We start from the raw sequence: 19,905 nt of genomic DNA on the forward strand, positions 1-19,905 counted from the left end.
GTCTTGTCATTAAAATGTATCAATGTCATGTGATTAGTGTGAAAGGTTTCATGAGCAGGTCAGTTAATTTCCACCTTGCAACTGAAATAATTAAATAAAGCACCTTAATTAACAGATCACTGTCATATTCCTATGATTCTAATATACAGTATATTGAAGAGGTGTACATTTGTGAATGGTCACATGTGTGACTGGTAGCATGGTATAACAGGTTTTTGCCACTCTGTCAGAGGAGGTGGAAATCTCTGTCAAACTCATCTCATCAGACTTGAATTCTAAATTTGATGTGAAATGAGCTATGTTTGATGTATTTATTTTATCTTGGAAGTGGAGATGAAACTATGATTTCTCGATTCATAGTCTCGTTTTAATTAGGATCATATGGGGGGAACTTGCAGAAAAGGTCGCCTTCAAGTAATATAGGTATCTATTTTACAAGGTGTTCCATCAATCGACTTTTATTTTAATTATTATCTTGTGGCGGACACCAAAGAGTGATAATAGGTGGACACTAGATGGAGGTATCTCACCTCAGAATGGATTGGTGGGGTGGTAATGGGAGGAGATTGGGAGGTGATATAGGGAAGTGATTTACCTGTGTGTAATGATGCAATTGTTTGGAAGTAAAGATCAGAGACAGACTCCATACTCCGTCTGTTCGTCTCATACTCACTAACTTCCACAATCTCATATTAGATCACGCTGACCCGGAGAAGAGTCAGCTGTCGCGGCGCCGGGTCAAACAAAGGTGCTTATTGGTCAAACACCCGGATGTGTGTCTCAAAGAACACAAACGGGAAGTGAAGTAAACTCCATGGAAGTGACGTCACAATGTAAACAGTGGGTATTTGAAAGTCCAGTGCAAGATTACCGCGATGCTGTGGTAAGATCTGTTTACTTCTGTTTGTATGAAGAGGTGTGGAATAAAATATTAAAACATTTGGTTTAGTTTTCAAACTTCAAACGATGTTTTATTCAGCTGATTACTGAGAAACTGTTAATTAGATAGCACGCATGAGAGCCGTAAGGGAGAGTTTATGTTTAGTTAAAGACGCACTGAAGTGACATTTTCGGTCATTTTATTTTGAAGGTTCAGCCTGAAACGTCGGCTTAACGACTCTAAACCAATCAGAAGGTCCCATCCCTTCAGGCTATGGGACGTTGGATCTCAATCACTTCAGCGTGCGCAACACAGCTAGTGTTTGTTTACAAGTGAGAGAGAGACGGCCAGTGAAGCACGTTTGCTACTACCTGGCTTATTTCTAACCTATAATGTTTTCAGATACATATTTTAGTGTGCAGATGAAGTTTAAAATGAGTAGGCCTAATACACTCATCTTCAATGAGATTCAAAACGGAGTATCTCTGCAATAAAAATCAGCTGTGTTTGAAGAACGTGCAGCTATGGGAATCAAACAGGTGCATGTAATCAAGATTCTTTTACATTCATGAAGGCTGCGTTATGTCATCACGCAGCACGTTTTCGTTTACAGGAAGTAATTAAGATTGGCTTTTTAGGGACTTTAGATGTAAAAATACACAAAAATGGTTTTTTTTCATTTTTTTGGGCATCTATTGTTAGGTATGCCCATATGATGACCACGGATATGCTCTAAAAGTGTGAAAAACATATTTTTCATTTCACTACACCTTTAAACGGATAGAATGCTATCCATTTGACATCGATAATTACATTATGTTAAGGAATACGTCATTGTTACATGCAGGTATCTTCTGCTGAAGGATAAAGAAGGTACAGAGTGCAACATCAAAGGTTTCTTGTCGTATCTGCCACTCTTATGAACCAACAATCACATCGGGCAAGAACTTCAGCCAGGGAAGACGCCGGGTGATCCGCAACCTGCATGTAACTGGAGATTCAATGGCCTTTCCAGATTCCCCCTGTGAAATTATATCTGTGATGATGGATGATGATGGGTCGTTCATTTACGATCCATCTCTTGTGCCAGATCATGTGCCTTCCCCCAAAACCACGAACTGTTTGCGACACACTATGACACAACATGACTCTCCTGCCAAGGTGTTTGCCAAGATGAAATCCCAACTTCAGAGGGAGCATCATGCTCTCACTGAAGTTTCCTCAAAGTCTAATTTGTTTCCCAGTAAGTTGTCACTCATGTCATTTCTTAATGTTGGGAATCAATCATGTAAAACTGTAATCTAGATAGGACTCACTTGTTACGCTTGTATGCAAACTAATAATCAATATTCCCTTAACACTGTGTTTGTAAGGTTCACGTTTGTAAGGCAAGCCCAAAACCAACATTTTTTGCTGTTAACTTAGAACTATGTTATTGAAATTCTCCAAATGACTGCAGGACTTTAAGGTTGGGCCAAACATTTTGTATAGTGATATATTGCAATGATAATGTGGTTGTCTTGTCACAAAACCCCAAGGCACACATGACGGGTCAACCTCCACAGCCTTTTATAAGGATGCGATGGAGCTCAAAACCTCCATGAATGATGTCAGAAGTGTTCCTGAAAGTGCTGAGCCTGTCAGTGAATCCAGATTGGAAGGAACGGATGGTGGGGATGTCCAGCCTTTTGTGGTGGACCCACTACTTGTCAATTCACCACATGTCCGCTTCAGAAAGAAGCGTGAGGATGTGCATAAAGTGCCTACAAAGCCCTCTGAATACGCACACCAACAGGTGGGTAATACTTGATTTTAAGAAATTGTGTTCATCAGGGTCATCATTTAGAACCATGGTTCCCAAACTTTTTAGCTCAAGACCTAAAGTGAAATTAAAATACTGAAAATAGCAGATCTACGAGCTCACAACGCGTTGTGATCCGACGTATTCCAAGTCCCAGCTAATCTATTTAACATTTTCTGCTTGGTAGGTCACTGGGGTTTATTTGACAAAGTGGATGCTGAAGTCTAACGCCAAAGGCCTGTATGTTGATGGAATCCGTGAGTAAGTATAGTTGTAAACTGTCTTTGATAGAATCTTATTTTATAGCTGAACCCAGACAAGACTGAGCTTCTCTTCTTCCCAGCAAAGTCCTGCCCCACGCAGGATCTAACTATTTCCATGGACAACTTAGTGACTTCGGAACCTTGGTGTTGTCCTCAACAGTCAGCTCTCATTCAAGAGCCACATCACAGCGGTCACTCGATCCTGTAGATTCACACTCTATAACATTCGAAGGATCAGACCCTTCCTCACCCAGAAGTCAGCCCAGCTCCTTATCCAGACATTAGTCATATCAAAACTTGTCTATTGTAACTCACCGCATGGCCTCCCAGCATGTGCACTTAAAGAGATAGTTCACCCAAAAAGTGACTTATTTTCTATCGATTACACACCCCATGAAGCCTTGAATTCATGAAGATTTTTTGTTTTTGTCGCATTCCTAAGCCAATAATTTGACGACTGGCCGAAAGATGCTAATGTCTCTGGTAGGAGACTCAGAGCCGCCGCAGGTCATCAAATTATTGTCTTGGAATGCGACAAAAACATAAAAATCTCCATGAATTCAAGTCTCCATATCCATAGGGTCTGTAATCGATAGGGGGAAAAAAACATTTTGCGGGTGAACTATCCCTTTTAAGCCTCTCCAAATGATCCAGAATGCCGCAGCACACTTGGTCTTCAACCGGCCAAAATGTTTACATGTCTCCCCCCCTTGCCAGGTCATTGTTGACCTGGCATCCTATAGTGTGTATAGTTTCAATGTACACGCTGATGATTCTTGGTTTACTTACAGTACAGTGTATGTATTTGTTTATTATTGGATTCTTGGTTTACTTATGTATTATTTTATTATTAGATTACGATTTCTATGCATTTGATGTAATATCTTGTGTTGTCCTTGCTTACTGTAAATCGCTCTTGATTAAGAGTGTGCTAATTTGCTAAATGCTAAGTTGTACATTTTTCAAACTGCTGGCACATAAGCAGGTGTACAGACACATGCATACATTTTATTAGGATTTTGACCTTAGCTTAATCTTAGCCTTTCAATGCAATTACATTTTAACTTGTATTCCTACACAGGGACAACAACCTGCATTGGCACAGTAGTAGCATTGTAAAGAGGGTTTCCAATTCTGTGCTCAAGACGTCCTCTGGAAAGACGTACAATTTGGTGGGCAAGATGACCATGTCGAAGGACTCTGGTAAGTAAGCTAAGAACATTTGAGATTTTCATTATGTAAAACTGTTCTGTATGTTTAGTGAGCTTGTAAAACAATGCAAAACATAGAAATGAAACCAACCAAGGAAATGTGACAGCAAAGTGGGTGCAGATAGTGGATGAAATAACGGTTGTCTTAAGGTATGTTGTCCTGTTTTATCCTTGTCCTTTATAGAATTGCCACGGTGGTTTTTAAAGAAGTTCACAAATGGATTCCCTGAAGACTGGAAAATATTATATGATAAATTCATGTCAGACTCAATAAAGTAAGTTGAATTCCGTGTTTATCTAGGAATGGTGTCCTTTTGTTGATTCATTCAGGTGGGGGTTTAGCCATTTGTTTTAGGAAAAATATCCACTGGCTCCGCACATCCGGATCTTCAAATGGTAAAATCAACAGGAAGCTGACGTAATAAAATAAAATGCTAAATGCCGTACTATGTTTTGTGATGTTCTATATTGGCAGAATCGGCTTAATTTGCTTTCGTTTGTGTTAAAATAGTGATCTTGATTGCCATTTCACCGTACAATGTCTCCTCATTGGTTTACATTGTAAACCAATGAGGAGACTATTTTTGGATTATTAATTTCTTATCAATGGAGCAATATATCTTGCAAATTGGACTAGTTGCATCATCACAAAATAACTACACAACCCAAACCTCAATCAAAGTATCCTTCTGTTTTAAGCCTGTGTTAATAATAATCCTTTTCTTTTTATCATCTATGCTAGGAGTAAAGTTGGAGTCGTCAAGAGACAGTCAGAGAAAGCTGTCACCAACCACTCTGTGAAACGGCAGAGGCGAAATGTTAGCAACACATGTAAGTATAGCATGGCAAAATGAAAACTAGTTGAAATGTGACATGCTTAAATAAAAGGCCAAATTCAGGAATCATTAGAGTTGCTGTTCATACTAGGGCCTTGTACATAATTCCAAGTTACAGTACAAAAGAGACACACATTCAGTACACTGATGCATGCACTACTGTTCTACAGCAGTGGTTCTCAAACATTTTCATGTCAAGGACTCACAATTTATATATATATTTGGCTGTGGACCCCCATTTGAAAAGTTGTTGTGCCAGGGACCCACATAAGGGAAGATGTATCAAGATTTGTCAAAAATAGCAGAACGCCTCATTGGCCACTGGGCCGCACGTCAACACCGCCCCCATATTATGTAGGGCAGCTTAACTCTACTGCAAGAAATATGCCTGAGTTGTATATTTAAAGTAAGCCTACCTGAGCTGAGACTAAACTTGTTTCTGTTTTAAAACTATTACTTTTACTATCTATGAAAGATTAGTTGTTTTGGTATGAAAACCCACATTGTTTATGTAACCAAGTATCCAATATCACATTGTTTATGTAACCAATATCATAAAATAACAAGTCTGACATTTGTAATAAACCAAACAGTGTGACGATTGTATGACAATTCAGCAAGTTATGGTTAGTTTCACTGCTTTAAATTTAAATAAAATAAAAAATAAATGCAAAACAAGAAGTACAATATTCAGTGACATCTTTTGAGAAAGTCAAGTAAAAAAGTGGTTGTGCAGGTGAGGTGAGAAACCATGGAAGGGCTTATAGGACGACCTCATCTTTTCTTTACATTGCATGACGTATTTTATTAAAGCAAAGTAAAAGAAGATGGAAAAAAACGGTAGCATGTTTAAAAAGGTTTGTCTGTTTGATTAATTGCCCACGTTAGTATTCAGTTTATTTATTGTCTCAGCCAGGCCGAAAGGCATGGCGAGAGAGTATGTTTTAACCCCTGTCCGTCCGTCCGTCCGTTACCAGCTAATCTCTGGCACCGTTGGCCCGGCCGCTGCGAAACTGTGCACGCACACTCCCTGGAGGCCAATTCAGAACCGCTGGCCCAAACTTTTTAGATTGGCCTGTTATAGCGCCACCAGGAGGCCGATATGTGCAAAACACATTTATTGATACTACTCCTACAGATTTTGTCCAAACATCACACAAATCGGTACACAGTATCTCTATAGTCATGTGATCAACACGGATTTATCCGATTTCCCATATTCCATTTTGATTGCCTAAGATTGGCTTCCAAAGTTTGCAGGATTGGTCCGTTTTGAACAAAATGCCTCAAATCATGAACGCAGCTTGCGATTTCCGTGAAATCTCACACGCACATTTCTATTAAGCCGAGGAAGAAATGCCACCCTTTTCACATTGGCCGGTTATAGCGCCACCAGCAGGTCTAATTTTGCAAAACACATCTTTGGAACAAAATGCCTCAAATCATGAATGCAGAGTCCGATTGCAGTGAAAAGCCAACAAATGGCACCCTTTTCACATTGGCCTATTATAGCGCCACCAGGAGGCCACAATAACGTACCTGACCTGGCGGAGACCTGTGCTCCGAGGAGCACTTTTTCTAGTTAGTTTTCTTTTTAAGTCTGATGGGGAGGATGAGCCAATAAATAGTTGGAAATTGGCATTCCATAATGTGACACCTCTGTATTTGACACAGAACTGCCCCCTAGTGGTGTGACATCTGGGGGCATGTAGGAGATTTGCCTTTCTGGTGTTCTGGGAATGGAGATTGGAGTTGTACATTATTATTTTGTAGATGAAGATGCATGTCTGAAGAATGTTTATGTTCAAATTGTTAGAATTTTAAGACTTGCGAATAGACTGGCGAGGACTGTTCCCTGTAGTTTGAACTGTTTCCAATCATGACAAACCGTTTTTGAAGTAAATGTAATTTATGGAGGTGAGAGGGGTAGGTGTTAGCCTATACAATATTACAGTATGTAAGGCTATACTAGGCTATAATATAGAGCAAACAGGTTCTGTTGAGAAATGGGCTTGTTTAGTAGACATACATGCATGCATTAGGAGGCATGGCTACAAAATAACATATGATAACAATGTTATTTAGAAAGCATGTTTGGACAGATGCTACATCCATAATGTTTACCTGGTGTCCTAGTTTCTTTGAGGCTTTACATTTTCTTTGCATTTCTATTTTCTCTTCTCCAGCTGACTCCTGTCCTCCTACTTCCTCTGCGGCGGCAGATATTAAAGTGTCCCGAAGTGGCCGTATGATAAAGCCCCCCCTAGATTATTGGAGAGGTGGGCGTGTCATCATGGACAAAGACATGAATGTGACAATTCATGATTCCTATAAGACAACCGTCTCTTTACCGGTAAGCTACTAATAAACCTTGACATTGAACACACTTTGCTCTTACCCCTCATGTCGACACGTACACACTTGATGTGATTGACTGGTTTTACAATGACTTATGTAAACATCTTGCAGCAAGAAGAGACACAGGTGACTGTTTCCCGACCCAACCGTGAAGGTAAGCATGCATGGAAGTACTGTAGGTTGTGTCAGATGTTGTTGGGTGCATGTTTAAGTGGGCTACACATCAAACTTTGTTGTTCAGACTACTACAGACTGTAAGGATCCTAAAAGGCTACGGGTGATGCTAGACTCTAGAGGAAAGGCCATTGGGTCACCAAAATCAGGGGTTCCTCCTCTTCTTGAGGAGATGAAGGTGCACCAGACTCTGTCTTTTTATTTTTTATTTTTTTTTAGGTTAGTTTGTGAGGTTAAGGTTAGAGTTGGGCATAGTTGTTGTGAGGTTAGGGTTTAGGCATATAAACACGCCCACCTGGCCGAAACGCCAAAGAAAGAGGGGGTCCCGAAGGTGCACAGCTAATTCCATGCTAATCCAGCCAGCCAGTAGTGTTCAAGATGTGATGTTTTGTCGGAAGGAAGGAAGAACCAACCAACCAACATTGCCATCCTTAAAGCCTATTTACTTGAAAATGTTTCCTTGTGACATTTGTCAAATTGGTTGTGCGGCAAAAATAAATTAAGCCTTACACTTACCCCGTTTCTTCTATATCCAGGGAAAATACAGAGTGAACAAAACAGCAGTGAGATGGTTCCTCTAAGGAAGGTAAAAACATCACCTCGCCACCGTAACAGAGCCAGGGCCGAACCGGACAAACAAACTGGGAGGACACAACGAGCCACTGAACTTTCTGGACGAAGAGAACCCAAGACTTCCAGGAGGAAGGAAGAGCCTGTACATTTGTAGCATGTTAATGTATGTCTCCACTGTCAGAAGGGTGTAAGGAAACACAGCTGTACATTCATGTAAACAATTTAAATGTAGGATAAGTAATATTTTTCTGGTTACACAGAAACGTTTCTTGTTAAAGGTACAGATCGTTATCATTGCTATATAGATCGTTATCATTGCTATATAGAGAGTTTGTTCAATAATAGGGGTCTCCAATCTCTCCAGCTCTTTAATAAACGAAAAATTCATTTTCAGGTGGTTGCCAGTTTCAGCCGATCAGAAGAGATCAGCTTAAAATGTATTGTGTTCCAGTTCCAATTTTGTCTGCTCATTGTGTCATCACTTCCAATTTCACTTTGTAAAAAAAAAAAAAAGACAGAAAATGTCACTGCACTGCATCTTTAAGGGCCATCGACAGCACTGTAACTGTTAACAGTGCTAGTGTTGATGGCCCTTAACTCCTTGTTGTTCCATCAACCTTTGACAGTGACAGAGGAATGTCTTAAAATGATGATAAATTATCATAGATCAGTGTATCAGTTTTATTCCTGAATTCACCCACTATACAGTAAATACATATTAAATAAAATGATCGCTCTATTGGCCTGTTTTATTCCAGAATTACTCAATTCCATTTCACCATTAATTAAAAATGACACTAATAATCCAGTAGCTAAGTGTATCAATACACTTTGAAATTATACCATGGAAGAACAAGATACGAGTCTGTACAACATGGGCATTTGATCTGAAGACACAAGTTAACCTTTATGTGGTTCATGTCATTTAGTTTTTGATATAGACCTACATTTTAGAACTACCAGTCACATTGACACAACGTTAATAAATAGATTATTGGACAAACCCCGGATGGACTAAGTCAGAATGACTCTTACTTGTTTAAGATTCTCCTTGCAGCAAGCAAAAAAAGCTATTACAAAAAACTGGTTGCAGAAAAACTGCCCTACTATGGGAGTATTTATCAGTACTGTGAGACAATTGCATCTCTTAGAGCAGATGACCTACTCTTTGAAGCTCCAAAAGGAGCTGGGTGAAAAAAAGATGGGGGAAGTGGCTGGACTATTTAGATAGCGAGCCAGACCCTTGATGATGATTGTATCCTCCTTGTGGTATATTATATTGTATTTTGTATTTGATCTTAAATACTGTCAACATGTTTTCAGTCTTATTATTATTACTAGTACCAAATGTCCCATGACCTCTATTATTTATTTATTTATTTGTTGTTGTTCTGTTTTTGTTTTTTACCTGTATGTTTTATTTTTACTGCTTCTTTTTCTGTTGTTTTTTTGTATTGTCTGATAAAACTTCTGAAAATAAAGAGTTTAAAAAAATAAATAAATAGATTATTCAGAAAAATGCTTCCCCCCAACCATACAATGCACCTCCAACTACAACTAGTATCAGGTATTTGATTTAGCGCAGCTCTCCCTCATCTGTTGAAGTACAATCTGCAGCTAAGTTCAGGAAGGATTCCAACTGTGACAAATGACCCTGTATGTTTGTCTACAAAAGAAAATAAAGTAAAAATCATTAAAAGAAAATAATATATATATATTTAAATGATTTTTACTTTATTTTCTTTTGTAGACACACATACAGATAATTCACTTTCAACAATGATGCAAGCATTTTTTAGACAAGACATACTATATATATATATATATATATATATATATATATATATATATATATATATATATATATATATATATATATATATATATATATATATATATATATATATATATATATATATATATATATATATATATATATATATATATATATACACACACACACACACACACACACACACACACACACACACACACACACACACACACACACACACATTACCCCACGGGGTCCCCGTTGCGGTAATGGGGGGCTTATTATACATTTTACTTCCTCCTATGATTCCGGGGAGACATCAAATTTCTCTTTTGGGTCTTGAGTCGAACCAATTACTCCCGCAGAGACATCAAATTTTTCTTTTGGGCCTTGAGTCTTGGGACTTAAGGCCCAAAAGAGAAATTTGATGTCTCCGCCGGAGTAATTGGTTCGACTCAATACTCTTTTGGGTCTAACTGGTGTGGTTGTCATGGTTACTAACCTGGCGTCTGTGTTTCAGAATGATTGGGGGGCGGAGTGTGTCATCAGTGGAGATCTGGCCCACCTGGATTGTCCTGTATAAAACAGGTGGATGGACTTCACTCTTGTCCTCTCTCTCAACATGAAGCTCACTGGGAGCACTCCAGCCTTTTGGATTTTGGTTGTTAAAGGACAAGACCACTTTGGTAGAGGTTTGGGTTGTGTAGTTAGTTACCTTGCCATGCTGTAACTCCAAAGGTGAACAAGAAATCTAAAATAATTGCTCCATTGAATAGAAATTGATCATTCAAAATATGCCTACATTGTACACGACGTCCAGGTCAGACCTCAGAAACGACAAAAAAAAACAAAAAAACAACTACATGTCCATGTCATTACAGTTCTCAGATAGCGTCCATACTCACTCAGAAACATGTTGAAATGTCTCACACAATCTCTTCTCCTCCAGGCTATTATGTGTTAGTTGACCAGCCACAGCCCAACTTGTTATTATTGTCAGGTGGTTATGGCATGTGACATGTGGTTTGTGAAGCTAACTGTTTAAAATGTTCCTTTGGACTGGATGGGTCCTTCATGTTAGAATCATTTAGAAATGAAAGCAGAGTGATCCACTGCTTCTTTCTCTTTTTCATCTGTGATTGATTGATAGGCCTGTCACAATAATGATATAATCGGCGTCATTGTTTCCATGTTGCAAAATGTTCCTATATTTTCAAACGTTTTCAAAAGTAGTGGAACTAGCTGATCTATAAGCTCACAACGCATCGCAATGCGACACGTTGTGAGCTTGTAGATCGGCTATAATCACTACTTTTTAAAAAACATAATTTTTAAGATAAAATTATTAAATATGGCCTATTTTGACCATAGTATATTATTTATTTTAATTATTGTTATCATTCATTTTGTCGTATATTTAAAGGTAGGGTAAGTGATATTTTTGGGTTAAAACAAAAAGTATTTTGTTAAAAGGTTAAAATACTATATTCTGATAGTAATCATTGCTATAGAGTCTTTTTTCAGTAACAGGAGTCTCCCTGTCTCTCCAGCTCTTTAATAAACAGAAAATATATTTTTCGGTAGGTGTCAAAATCTCAGCCAATCAGGAGAAAGTACCCATTTTTAAGCTTAATTTGTATAGTGTTCCAGTTCCAATTTTGTCTGCTCATTTCTTAGTGTCATCACTTCCAATTTCACTTGTTTAATCTGTATCCTGATTGAGTTCTCTGTCCTGGTTGGATAAAATTGGAAATGAAACTGAAACAAAAATGCATTTTCTGTTTAATAAAGAGGTGGAGAGACAAGCAGACTCCTTTTACTGAAGAAACACTCATAGCAATGAGTACTATCAGAATATAGAGCTATTTAACACTTATTTTAACCTAAGCAAATCACTTACCCTACCTTTAACTATATTGAAGAAAGTTATAATTTAGCATTTCAACTTTTACTCTCTCTCTCTCTCTCTCTCTCTCTCTCTCTCTCTCTCTCTCTCTCTCTCTCTCTCTCTCTCTCTCTCTCTCTCTCTCTCTCTCTCTCTCTCTCTCTCTCTCTCTCTCGTGTCTCTCGTGTCTCTCGTGTCTCCAGGTGATGCCTGGAGCAGAGTGTTTGCTGTCATCCTGTACGCCGAGTTCCTGAAAGAGCTGGCGGCCATCGCCCAGGAGCACAGCGTAGTGCCGGACCACTCATCGCTTCAACCCCAAATTTCACTGTTCTGGGGGGAACGTTCACCAGAAATAGCTGATGTCCAAGCTCATGACGCGTCAAAATGTGACGCGTTGTGAGCTTGGAGATCAGCTATTTCTGACAAAGAGATTTGGTGTAGTACAGTACAGTTGCTGTACAGTTGCAACTCAGATCCGTTTCACTGTGTATATCGAGGGTTTAAGTGGTTACATGAACGTGATGGGTCATTCCACCAAATTAATTAAAGCCATTTGGCTCATCCACTTTACAAGTGGGCTTATTGTCAGCAACAGCCAAGAACACAGGAGTCTATCCCTATTACAGCACTAGACCCCAGGGAGACAGACACATGCTGATTTGCCATTTCCAGGATTTGATTTCCAGGATTTGAGTCTTGAGTCCCAAGACTCAAGACCCAAAAGAGTCTTGAGTCGAACGCATTAGATCCAAGTAGACATCAAATTTCTCTTTTGGGCCTTAAGTCCCAAGACTCAAAGGCCCAAAAGAGAAATTTGATGTCTACTTGGATCTAATGCGTTCGCAGGAGTAATTGGTTCGACTCAAGACTCTATTGGGTCTTGAGTCGAACCAATTACTTAATATTTTGGACACAGCTGGTTTCTGCCCGACAGCACAGATATACAGTACTACTGTCAGGACTTGACTGTGACAAACATATTTCCCTGTGTGATTATGAATATGTAGGGGAAGAAAACTGATTATTTGTATTGATAATTTATCATTTGTATATAAACGCAATGAGATTATTCTAATGATGCTTAATCTCTAAATATATTATTTTGTGACAGTGTGAATACCAGACGGGTACATTTTTGTATTTAACTGAATAAATTGTTCAGTTTGATTACAAATCATATTTATAGCCTTATACAGTTTCCATACTGTTAGCTGATACATAAAGATGTTCCCTTAATTGTGTCTTGTGTCTCTTTGTGATTACAGTTGGTTGATGACCAATTATTGTATTTAGTCATGTTTAATTATTGGGTTATTACTCCATCAATTGTTCTGTTTTTGTTGCTTAATCATTTTAAATAACGGTCACCTTATTTTAACTGAAGCGTTTGTTGTTCCCTTCAGATTGTTGTGTTGACATCCGTCACATCTTAAATAAACAGCTTTTAAAAAGAAGTTTCGTGTATGTGTGTTTGGGGTATGTTTGATTGAGTGTTTAACCCTCTTTTTGGACAGACTGACTAAAAAGACTAAAAACTGCTGTTTGGACGCCATCTAGTGTCCATCAGCAGACACTACATCTGTCTGAGGATATGGGTGTAAAATGTATTTCAGATCTCCCGGTGGAAAAGTGACGCATGTGCTTACTCTCTATTGATTTTATCCCACTGTTAGGGTTGTTTTATATATATTTGTTTAAGACTTACAGTAGGCTGCCATGTCCCACTGGAATACAGTGACTGATATGAATTAATAATATACTGGGACCATACGTAAAATGAAGAATACCTTGTGATGTCAGTGACATTTTATTACAAATGAAAATAAAAATAAGAAACAGTGCAGTAACAATACGTTTTCATATAGCAGCAATTTTGCATGTACAATATAAATATAAATATATTGTCTGTCGGGCGGAAACCTCATTATGGCCAAAACTGTAGGGGTGTTTTTTTGGGGACGAGCGTTCCGCAAAAAAAGATAAGCAAACTCAGAAACAGGCTAATGACTAGCCTCAGTTAACAGGCTGAACCCGCTGAGGCTGCGTAATGCTATCTACAAAGATGGTTAATAAATCAAGATACGCAACTCCAGTTTACCTCCCGTTTCTGCGTGACGTAGGAGACCTTGCGTATCTTGATAAATTAACCATCTTTGTAGATAGCATTACGCAGCCTCAGCGGGTTCAGCCTGTTAACTGAGGCTAGTCATTAGCCTGTTTCTGAGTTTGCTTATCTTTTTTTGCGGAACGCTCGTCCCAAAAACACACCCCTTACCGCTGCGGGTAACGGCGAACAGGCCTTATGTAATCACATTTATTTACATCAGTGTGTTCATGTAGTTTATCAATGTTTAATGAGCTAATGTCATAAAAATCCACCGTAGACTTGGCATATTTTTATTGATGTAGCCTAGTATAGTGTGACATTTGCTCAATTTGTGATTTTGGGGGTCCTCTGCCAAATACATATTAATTTGGGGACTTGACATGAAAATGTTTAAGAATCATCATATTGGCTGAAAGCTGAATGGGTAAAGGTTGGAATCCCAGCCCTGACAATGTGTCGAGATGTCCTTGAGCAAGACACTCAACCAAGATGAAATCGGTTTAAGTATATTCCATCATTGTTATCATCATCATCATCATCCTTATCTATGGGGCAGGCACATTATTAATTATGAATTCCACTTAAAAGACCCCTTAATTAGGAAATCGCCTCTCTCTCTCTGTGTCTATGTCAGGAATTGTAAACCTGGTGCCAAAAAAGTACTCAGAAAACATAATCCAGGCTTTATCTGGCAGAGATAAATACATTTTTTTTTATTTGGCTCTCAAGGAACAATAGAAACTAAAACTACAAAATATTCATGAACACAAGTGTAAGAAAATCAACCATTGTACAAAGGTAGAAAATAATCTGGTTAGGAAAAAGCCCAAAATATAAATTTTGGAAATACAAAACACAACACACTCTTACATGCAATGATCAACAATAAATCAAAAAGCAAATTATAGGAAAATAAACATTAAATCCTAGATTAAATTAACCTAATATTAGTTCAGGTTCCGATGACATGCTTGATTTATTAGCTTTTGCTGTATTCATGTATAACAATTTATGTTAAATCATCTTGTAATTCAGGTTATGATTTTGTCAAAATGTAATTTATACGGAGTGAACATTTCGAATCATAGTAAGTCTAAATGGCGTGGCCCAGTTCAACTGGGACAACAAAGGAGTGATGTTCAGCCAATTATACCTGTAGTGTTAAAAAGAATAGTGTTGTACAATAACTAACACTGAGTAAACTCACATTTAATTAACAAAAAAAAAACATTTACAACTACGTTACCAATAATTTAAAGAACAAAATCATTCTGAGGCCTGTCAGCATCGCATCATTTCCAGCACAGCATAGCAGCGATTATCTATTCTTTCATCGTTGGTTTGAAAAATCAACTGTTAAATCCAAACTGTTCAACAAAACACTGTTAAAAAGCTAAGGCTTAAATCATACTTTGTTGCCTGACCCTTAAGACAAGCACTGTATGACAGAAATGATGCATTATCAATTTAAAACGGTTGATGCGTGCAGAAGGCTAGTATGAAGAACTGACTTCAGTTGTACCACTGCAACGTGCAGCAGTATACACAGGTGAATATAACATCTGCTACGGATGTAGAATAATAATCCTGAGATAAAAACAAATGAACCCATACAGATGATTCTACTTCACTGCAAGGATCCACAAATAAATGATGACAGAGTAATTCATTATTGTAACAACTGCAATACAGACAAACATAAATATAAAATTGTGTAAGAGTCTACAGTGGGATATTGTTTGTTCAATACGCCCTCCAAATAAAGAAAGCACATCCTGAGGTTAAAAGCAATTTCACGCCTGATTTATATCGTACAATGGCGTCACATGGTTAAAATAGCCAATCTACAAGCTCACAACGCTTCACAGATCTGTGACGCATTGTGAGCTTGTACATCTTCTATTTTCTGTGCGAAACACCTTTCCCTTGCATGGTGGCTCCATCTCCGGCTTGAAATTCTGATGACCTTTTCATTTGGCCGTACAGTAAACCGTTCTTTGAAAGAGATGCAAGTAAACATCTTTCACATGAGTGACTGGTGCAGCGCTAGGTTTCTAGACACAGAATTACAATTATTCAGACAAGCAATTACTGAAGCGGATTGGATGTTTTCCTTACATGAACAATGTTTAGAAAATGGGCACATTATTATTATGGTCCCCATCTCCAGTGCTCAGCCCCCAATTCTTTTTCATCCTAAACGCTGGACATGGCAACTCTTAGTTCTGGAACTGAAAAACTTTCTCTAGTGGCTTGTTTTAGGAACTCAAGTGTAAAGTGTAGTAAAAAATATAATTTGGTCATTAGAAATCCATTTTCAAAAATATATTTTAGCTACTGACAATATATATTCTCCCACAATATATTTTTCTTCAACTCAACTTCAGCTAAAATGTCACATCACAGGTTTGCAAGTGTAAAAAAAGTAGGTGAAATTCTTTGTCGTGCAAGCTTCCATCTGTAGGATGTTTATATTTGGCTGTTTATTTTGAAACATTCAATATATATCGTCTCTGTCGGGTGGAAACCTCATATGTCCAAAACTGTTACTTTCCAAAAATAGCACCAAAAAAAAGCTTGAAACGCGACGCAAACTTTTGATACTTTTGTGTGACGCTGTAGTATGATCAAGTAGGGCATTGATTTATGAAAAAGCACAAAAAGTTAGAATATAGAGAGGTTTCTGACCAACAGCGTCAGAAACTTGTATATCGTTTGAGATGGTAACATGGGACTAGTAGATGCAGGACTGGGACAGTAGCTCCTGGTAGTGCAGTCCACTAGCTAGAGAGCGAGCCATGCGTCGTGAGGTATGCTTCATGTCTCTAGCTGCTCGGATGGCCCGGTCGAGGGAGGTGCTCAGGGACCGCCGCTGGTTGGTGGTCAGGGAACTCGTATGACCCCTCGCCTCCTTGCGGCCCCTGACACCCGAGGGTGCTCCTCCACTGCTGTTCGAGGGCACATGCAGGGCCTCTGGGTAAGAGTCCATCTTGATCACAGGACTGGGGTAAAACCTGAGTGGAAAAGGGGTTCGATGTCATGACCGGATATTAACCAAATGAACCCTAGCGTCCCTATTCTGGGCCTGTCATAATGGGCTCACTGCCCTTTTCTGTGAAAAAGGTGCAAACATTTGGCGTAAATAGGCTCACATTCTGCGAAAACTGGGTGAACGTTCTGTGAAAATACCTGATATACAAGCTTGCAGATTTTTGGTTTAAGAGCTTCTTTCGTCTTCTACAGACAGTTATTCTTGGAATATTTTATTCTGTATCTGCAAGTTTATTATTCAGACAGAACAGCTGAAAAGGTGAGCTATATTATATTCGAGGAGTAGACTTTCTACATGCCATTATCAGGGGGTGAATGTACTATATATTTGTGTGAAATTAACTGACCCAATCCTACTTAATAATTGAAAATAGCAGATCTACAAGCTCACAACAGGTCGCATTGCGACGCGTTGTGAGCGTGTAGATCTGCTATTTTCAGCGCAGCAGTGCTTCTGCGAGAGAATTTTCGGGAGCCCCGACCATCTTTTCACTGACAGTCTTTTACGGCTGACCGGAGTTTTGTCAAGATCTACCACAGAAAAATAAATAAAGGAATTAGAAAACTCTTAAGGTTTTGTTTGGACATTAACACCGATACTTGCTGTAATTTTTGGGCTTAAATCAATTAACATAGCATTTAAATGTACCTGGTGTTGAGGTGTGTAGAGGGGCTGTCAAAACTGTCTTAGCTATGGGCACTGGGCAGTGATTCACCTGGGGAAGATAATTAGGCCAGATGTATATTATTGTAATTAACGAATATGATAATACTCCCAAAATAAAAAGGACAAAATAACAAACAAATCTAACAGCACAGCTCCCACCAGCATGGAGTTATCTATAGCTTTAAGCCAGTCATCAGTCAGCTGTATCAAAGCAGTAAAAGTGGAGTGACCAGCTCTATAGGCATGTTGAGAATATGTTGCAAGCTTGTTTAAAACAAAATAAGCTTGAATTTGTGAATGCACCAACTTTTCCATGATTTTTCTCAAAACAGGTAAAATACTTATAGGAATAACCTTAGCCTCCTTCCACAGCTTTTGACATAGACCCACATCCTAACATCTATTAATAATATGACAGATAGGAGATGCTATATTCTCAGCACTTTACCATCCAGATTATCTAGACCTTAGGCCTACTATCATAAGGAAAAGAGCAGAGTAACTGCTCCACAAATAATTGCAAGGAGTTGCAGTCATTGTCGTGGAATAGCCAGATAGATAGATAGATAGATAAATAGATACAATGTGACAAAAGTCAGCAGTTTGCCACTTCTAGACAACACCTAGAAGAGAGCTGTAAATAAATGTAAATAGGCTACTGATTGATTTAAACAATATATTCAACACATGGCCCAACTCAAGGAAAGGTGAATAATGATGTCTTACTAGTGGTGAGGAATAGCTAGATATATTGTTTTTAAGGCCAGTTACAGTTAAAACTCACGAAACAATCAATGAATAATTACCTGTGGTGTTTGATCTGATAGCACCATTATTATTGTTCTTTGTGGGTTTTGCTGGTACAGGTCGTTCAAAAAAAAAAGAAAGAAAAAAATAATACATTAATCAAACATTTCACAAGGTTATGTAAAGTTTTAACTCCAGATTAAACATTACACATATAAAAGATCATTTTATTGTTAAAGTATTTAAAAAAAAATATTTAAACTCAAGTGATTGTACTTCGTTACGGTCCACCAGTAAAAAACATTGAACACCAGTACTTTGTGTTTGGGCAGAAGCTAGCTGGTAGCTAGTTGGCTAATGCTAACTAGTACATGACCAACTAACTTTATGTCAACACAAATAAACATCTCCTTCAAATAATGTATCCTTTATCACTCACCTATGCAGTGTACTGAGTTCAGAATGAATGTTTTTTGCAATTCTGTTCTTTATAGTCTCTTCTGTTCAGTTGTCCAGGGGTTGCCACGTCTTGTGAGACCGCTAAGCAAAACCAATGTTGCCAAGTCTCGTGAAAGAAACAAGCAAAACGACCTCCAAACCCAATCTTCTTCTTCTTCTTCTTTCGTGTTTTTTGGCAGTTGGCAACCATTTAAGGAGCATTACCGCCACCAGCTGGACTGGATTGTGAACTGGACATGTACAGTAAACCAAAAAAATAAAAACAAAACTCTATATTCTATTGACTAACTGGGTTTCTCTTGTGTATCTAATGATGTTATCGTATACTTTCCCTGCTGCTTTCCCTAAGAGACCTGACAGTGTTAAATCATGATGTTTCCCCTTTTCCAACTCCTGATATAATTGATTCCTCTCACTGTTGTACTTCCCACATTGGAGAAGTACATGTTCTACTGTTTCTTGTTCGTCACACTCTGTACATTTCCCTGTCGGGTGCTTCCCTATTCTATGTAGTGAATCATTCAGCCCTGTATGTCCTATTCTCAACCGTGTGATGATACTCTCCTCCTTCCTCTTCCAGCCCACCGCCCTCTCAGTACCGACCTGCTTTTGGATGTTGTACATGTGTCTTCCAACCTCCCCCTCATCCCAGTATTCCTGCCACACTGACTGTGTATAGGCCCTGATCATTGGTTTAACTTCACTCTTACTTAATGGTACCTTCATGTCTATCTGTCTAAATCTTAGTGTTTGTTTGGCCAGGCTGTCTGCATGCTCATTCCCCTCCACACCAGCATGAGCTGGGACCCACAGGAATTGTGTTGTTATTCCTTTCTTTTCTGCTCTAAACAAAATCATATATATTTCATTTATAAGGTCCATTCGGCATGCAGATCTCCCTGATCTTACGCTCTCTAATGCTGAGAAGCTATCTGACGCTATGACTGTGTTGTTTATTGCTTTTTCTTCTATCCATTGTAAGGCTATGATTATCGCCACCAACTCTGTTGTATATACAGACACATGGTCTGTTAGTCTTCTCCTGATATTTACCTTGCTTACTGGGATGTGCACAGCTGACCCTGCACATCCTGAACTCTAAATTGCCTGAAACGTACT

General features: G+C 38.6%; 1 protein-coding gene and 1 long non-coding RNA gene across 2 annotated transcripts; one reads left to right on the forward strand and one right to left on the reverse strand.

Annotated features, from left to right (window-relative positions):
- Positions 1-875: 875 nt before the first annotated feature.
- Positions 876-8,509, forward strand: LOC311036089 (uncharacterized protein; the record flags this gene model as incomplete). The annotated part of the gene is made up of 10 exons (XM_084044612.1): positions 876-883; positions 1,744-2,123; positions 2,419-2,675; positions 2,869-2,942; positions 4,026-4,147; positions 4,340-4,430; positions 4,898-4,986; positions 7,178-7,344; positions 7,461-7,503; positions 8,060-8,509. The coding sequence occupies 10 exons, from the start codon at positions 876-878 to the stop codon at positions 8,248-8,250; spliced, it is 1,422 nt and encodes a 473-aa protein (XP_083900738.1). The 3' UTR covers positions 8,251-8,509.
- A 6,314-nt stretch (positions 8,510-14,823) lies between these two features.
- LOC311036416 lies at positions 14,824-18,874 on the reverse strand. Its single transcript, XR_014599844.1, has 4 exons — positions 18,767-18,874; positions 18,387-18,437; positions 17,563-17,629; positions 14,824-16,876 (listed from the first exon to the last, which is right to left on the reverse strand). It is a non-coding gene; the product is annotated as an uncharacterized lncRNA (long non-coding RNA).
- Between the last annotated feature and the right edge of the window lie 1,031 nt (positions 18,875-19,905).

Source organism: Gymnoscopelus microlampas (genome assembly GCF_963454915.1).
Source record: "Gymnoscopelus microlampas genome assembly, chromosome: 20".
Classification (NCBI taxonomy): domain Eukaryota; kingdom Metazoa; phylum Chordata; class Actinopteri; order Myctophiformes; family Myctophidae; genus Gymnoscopelus; species Gymnoscopelus microlampas.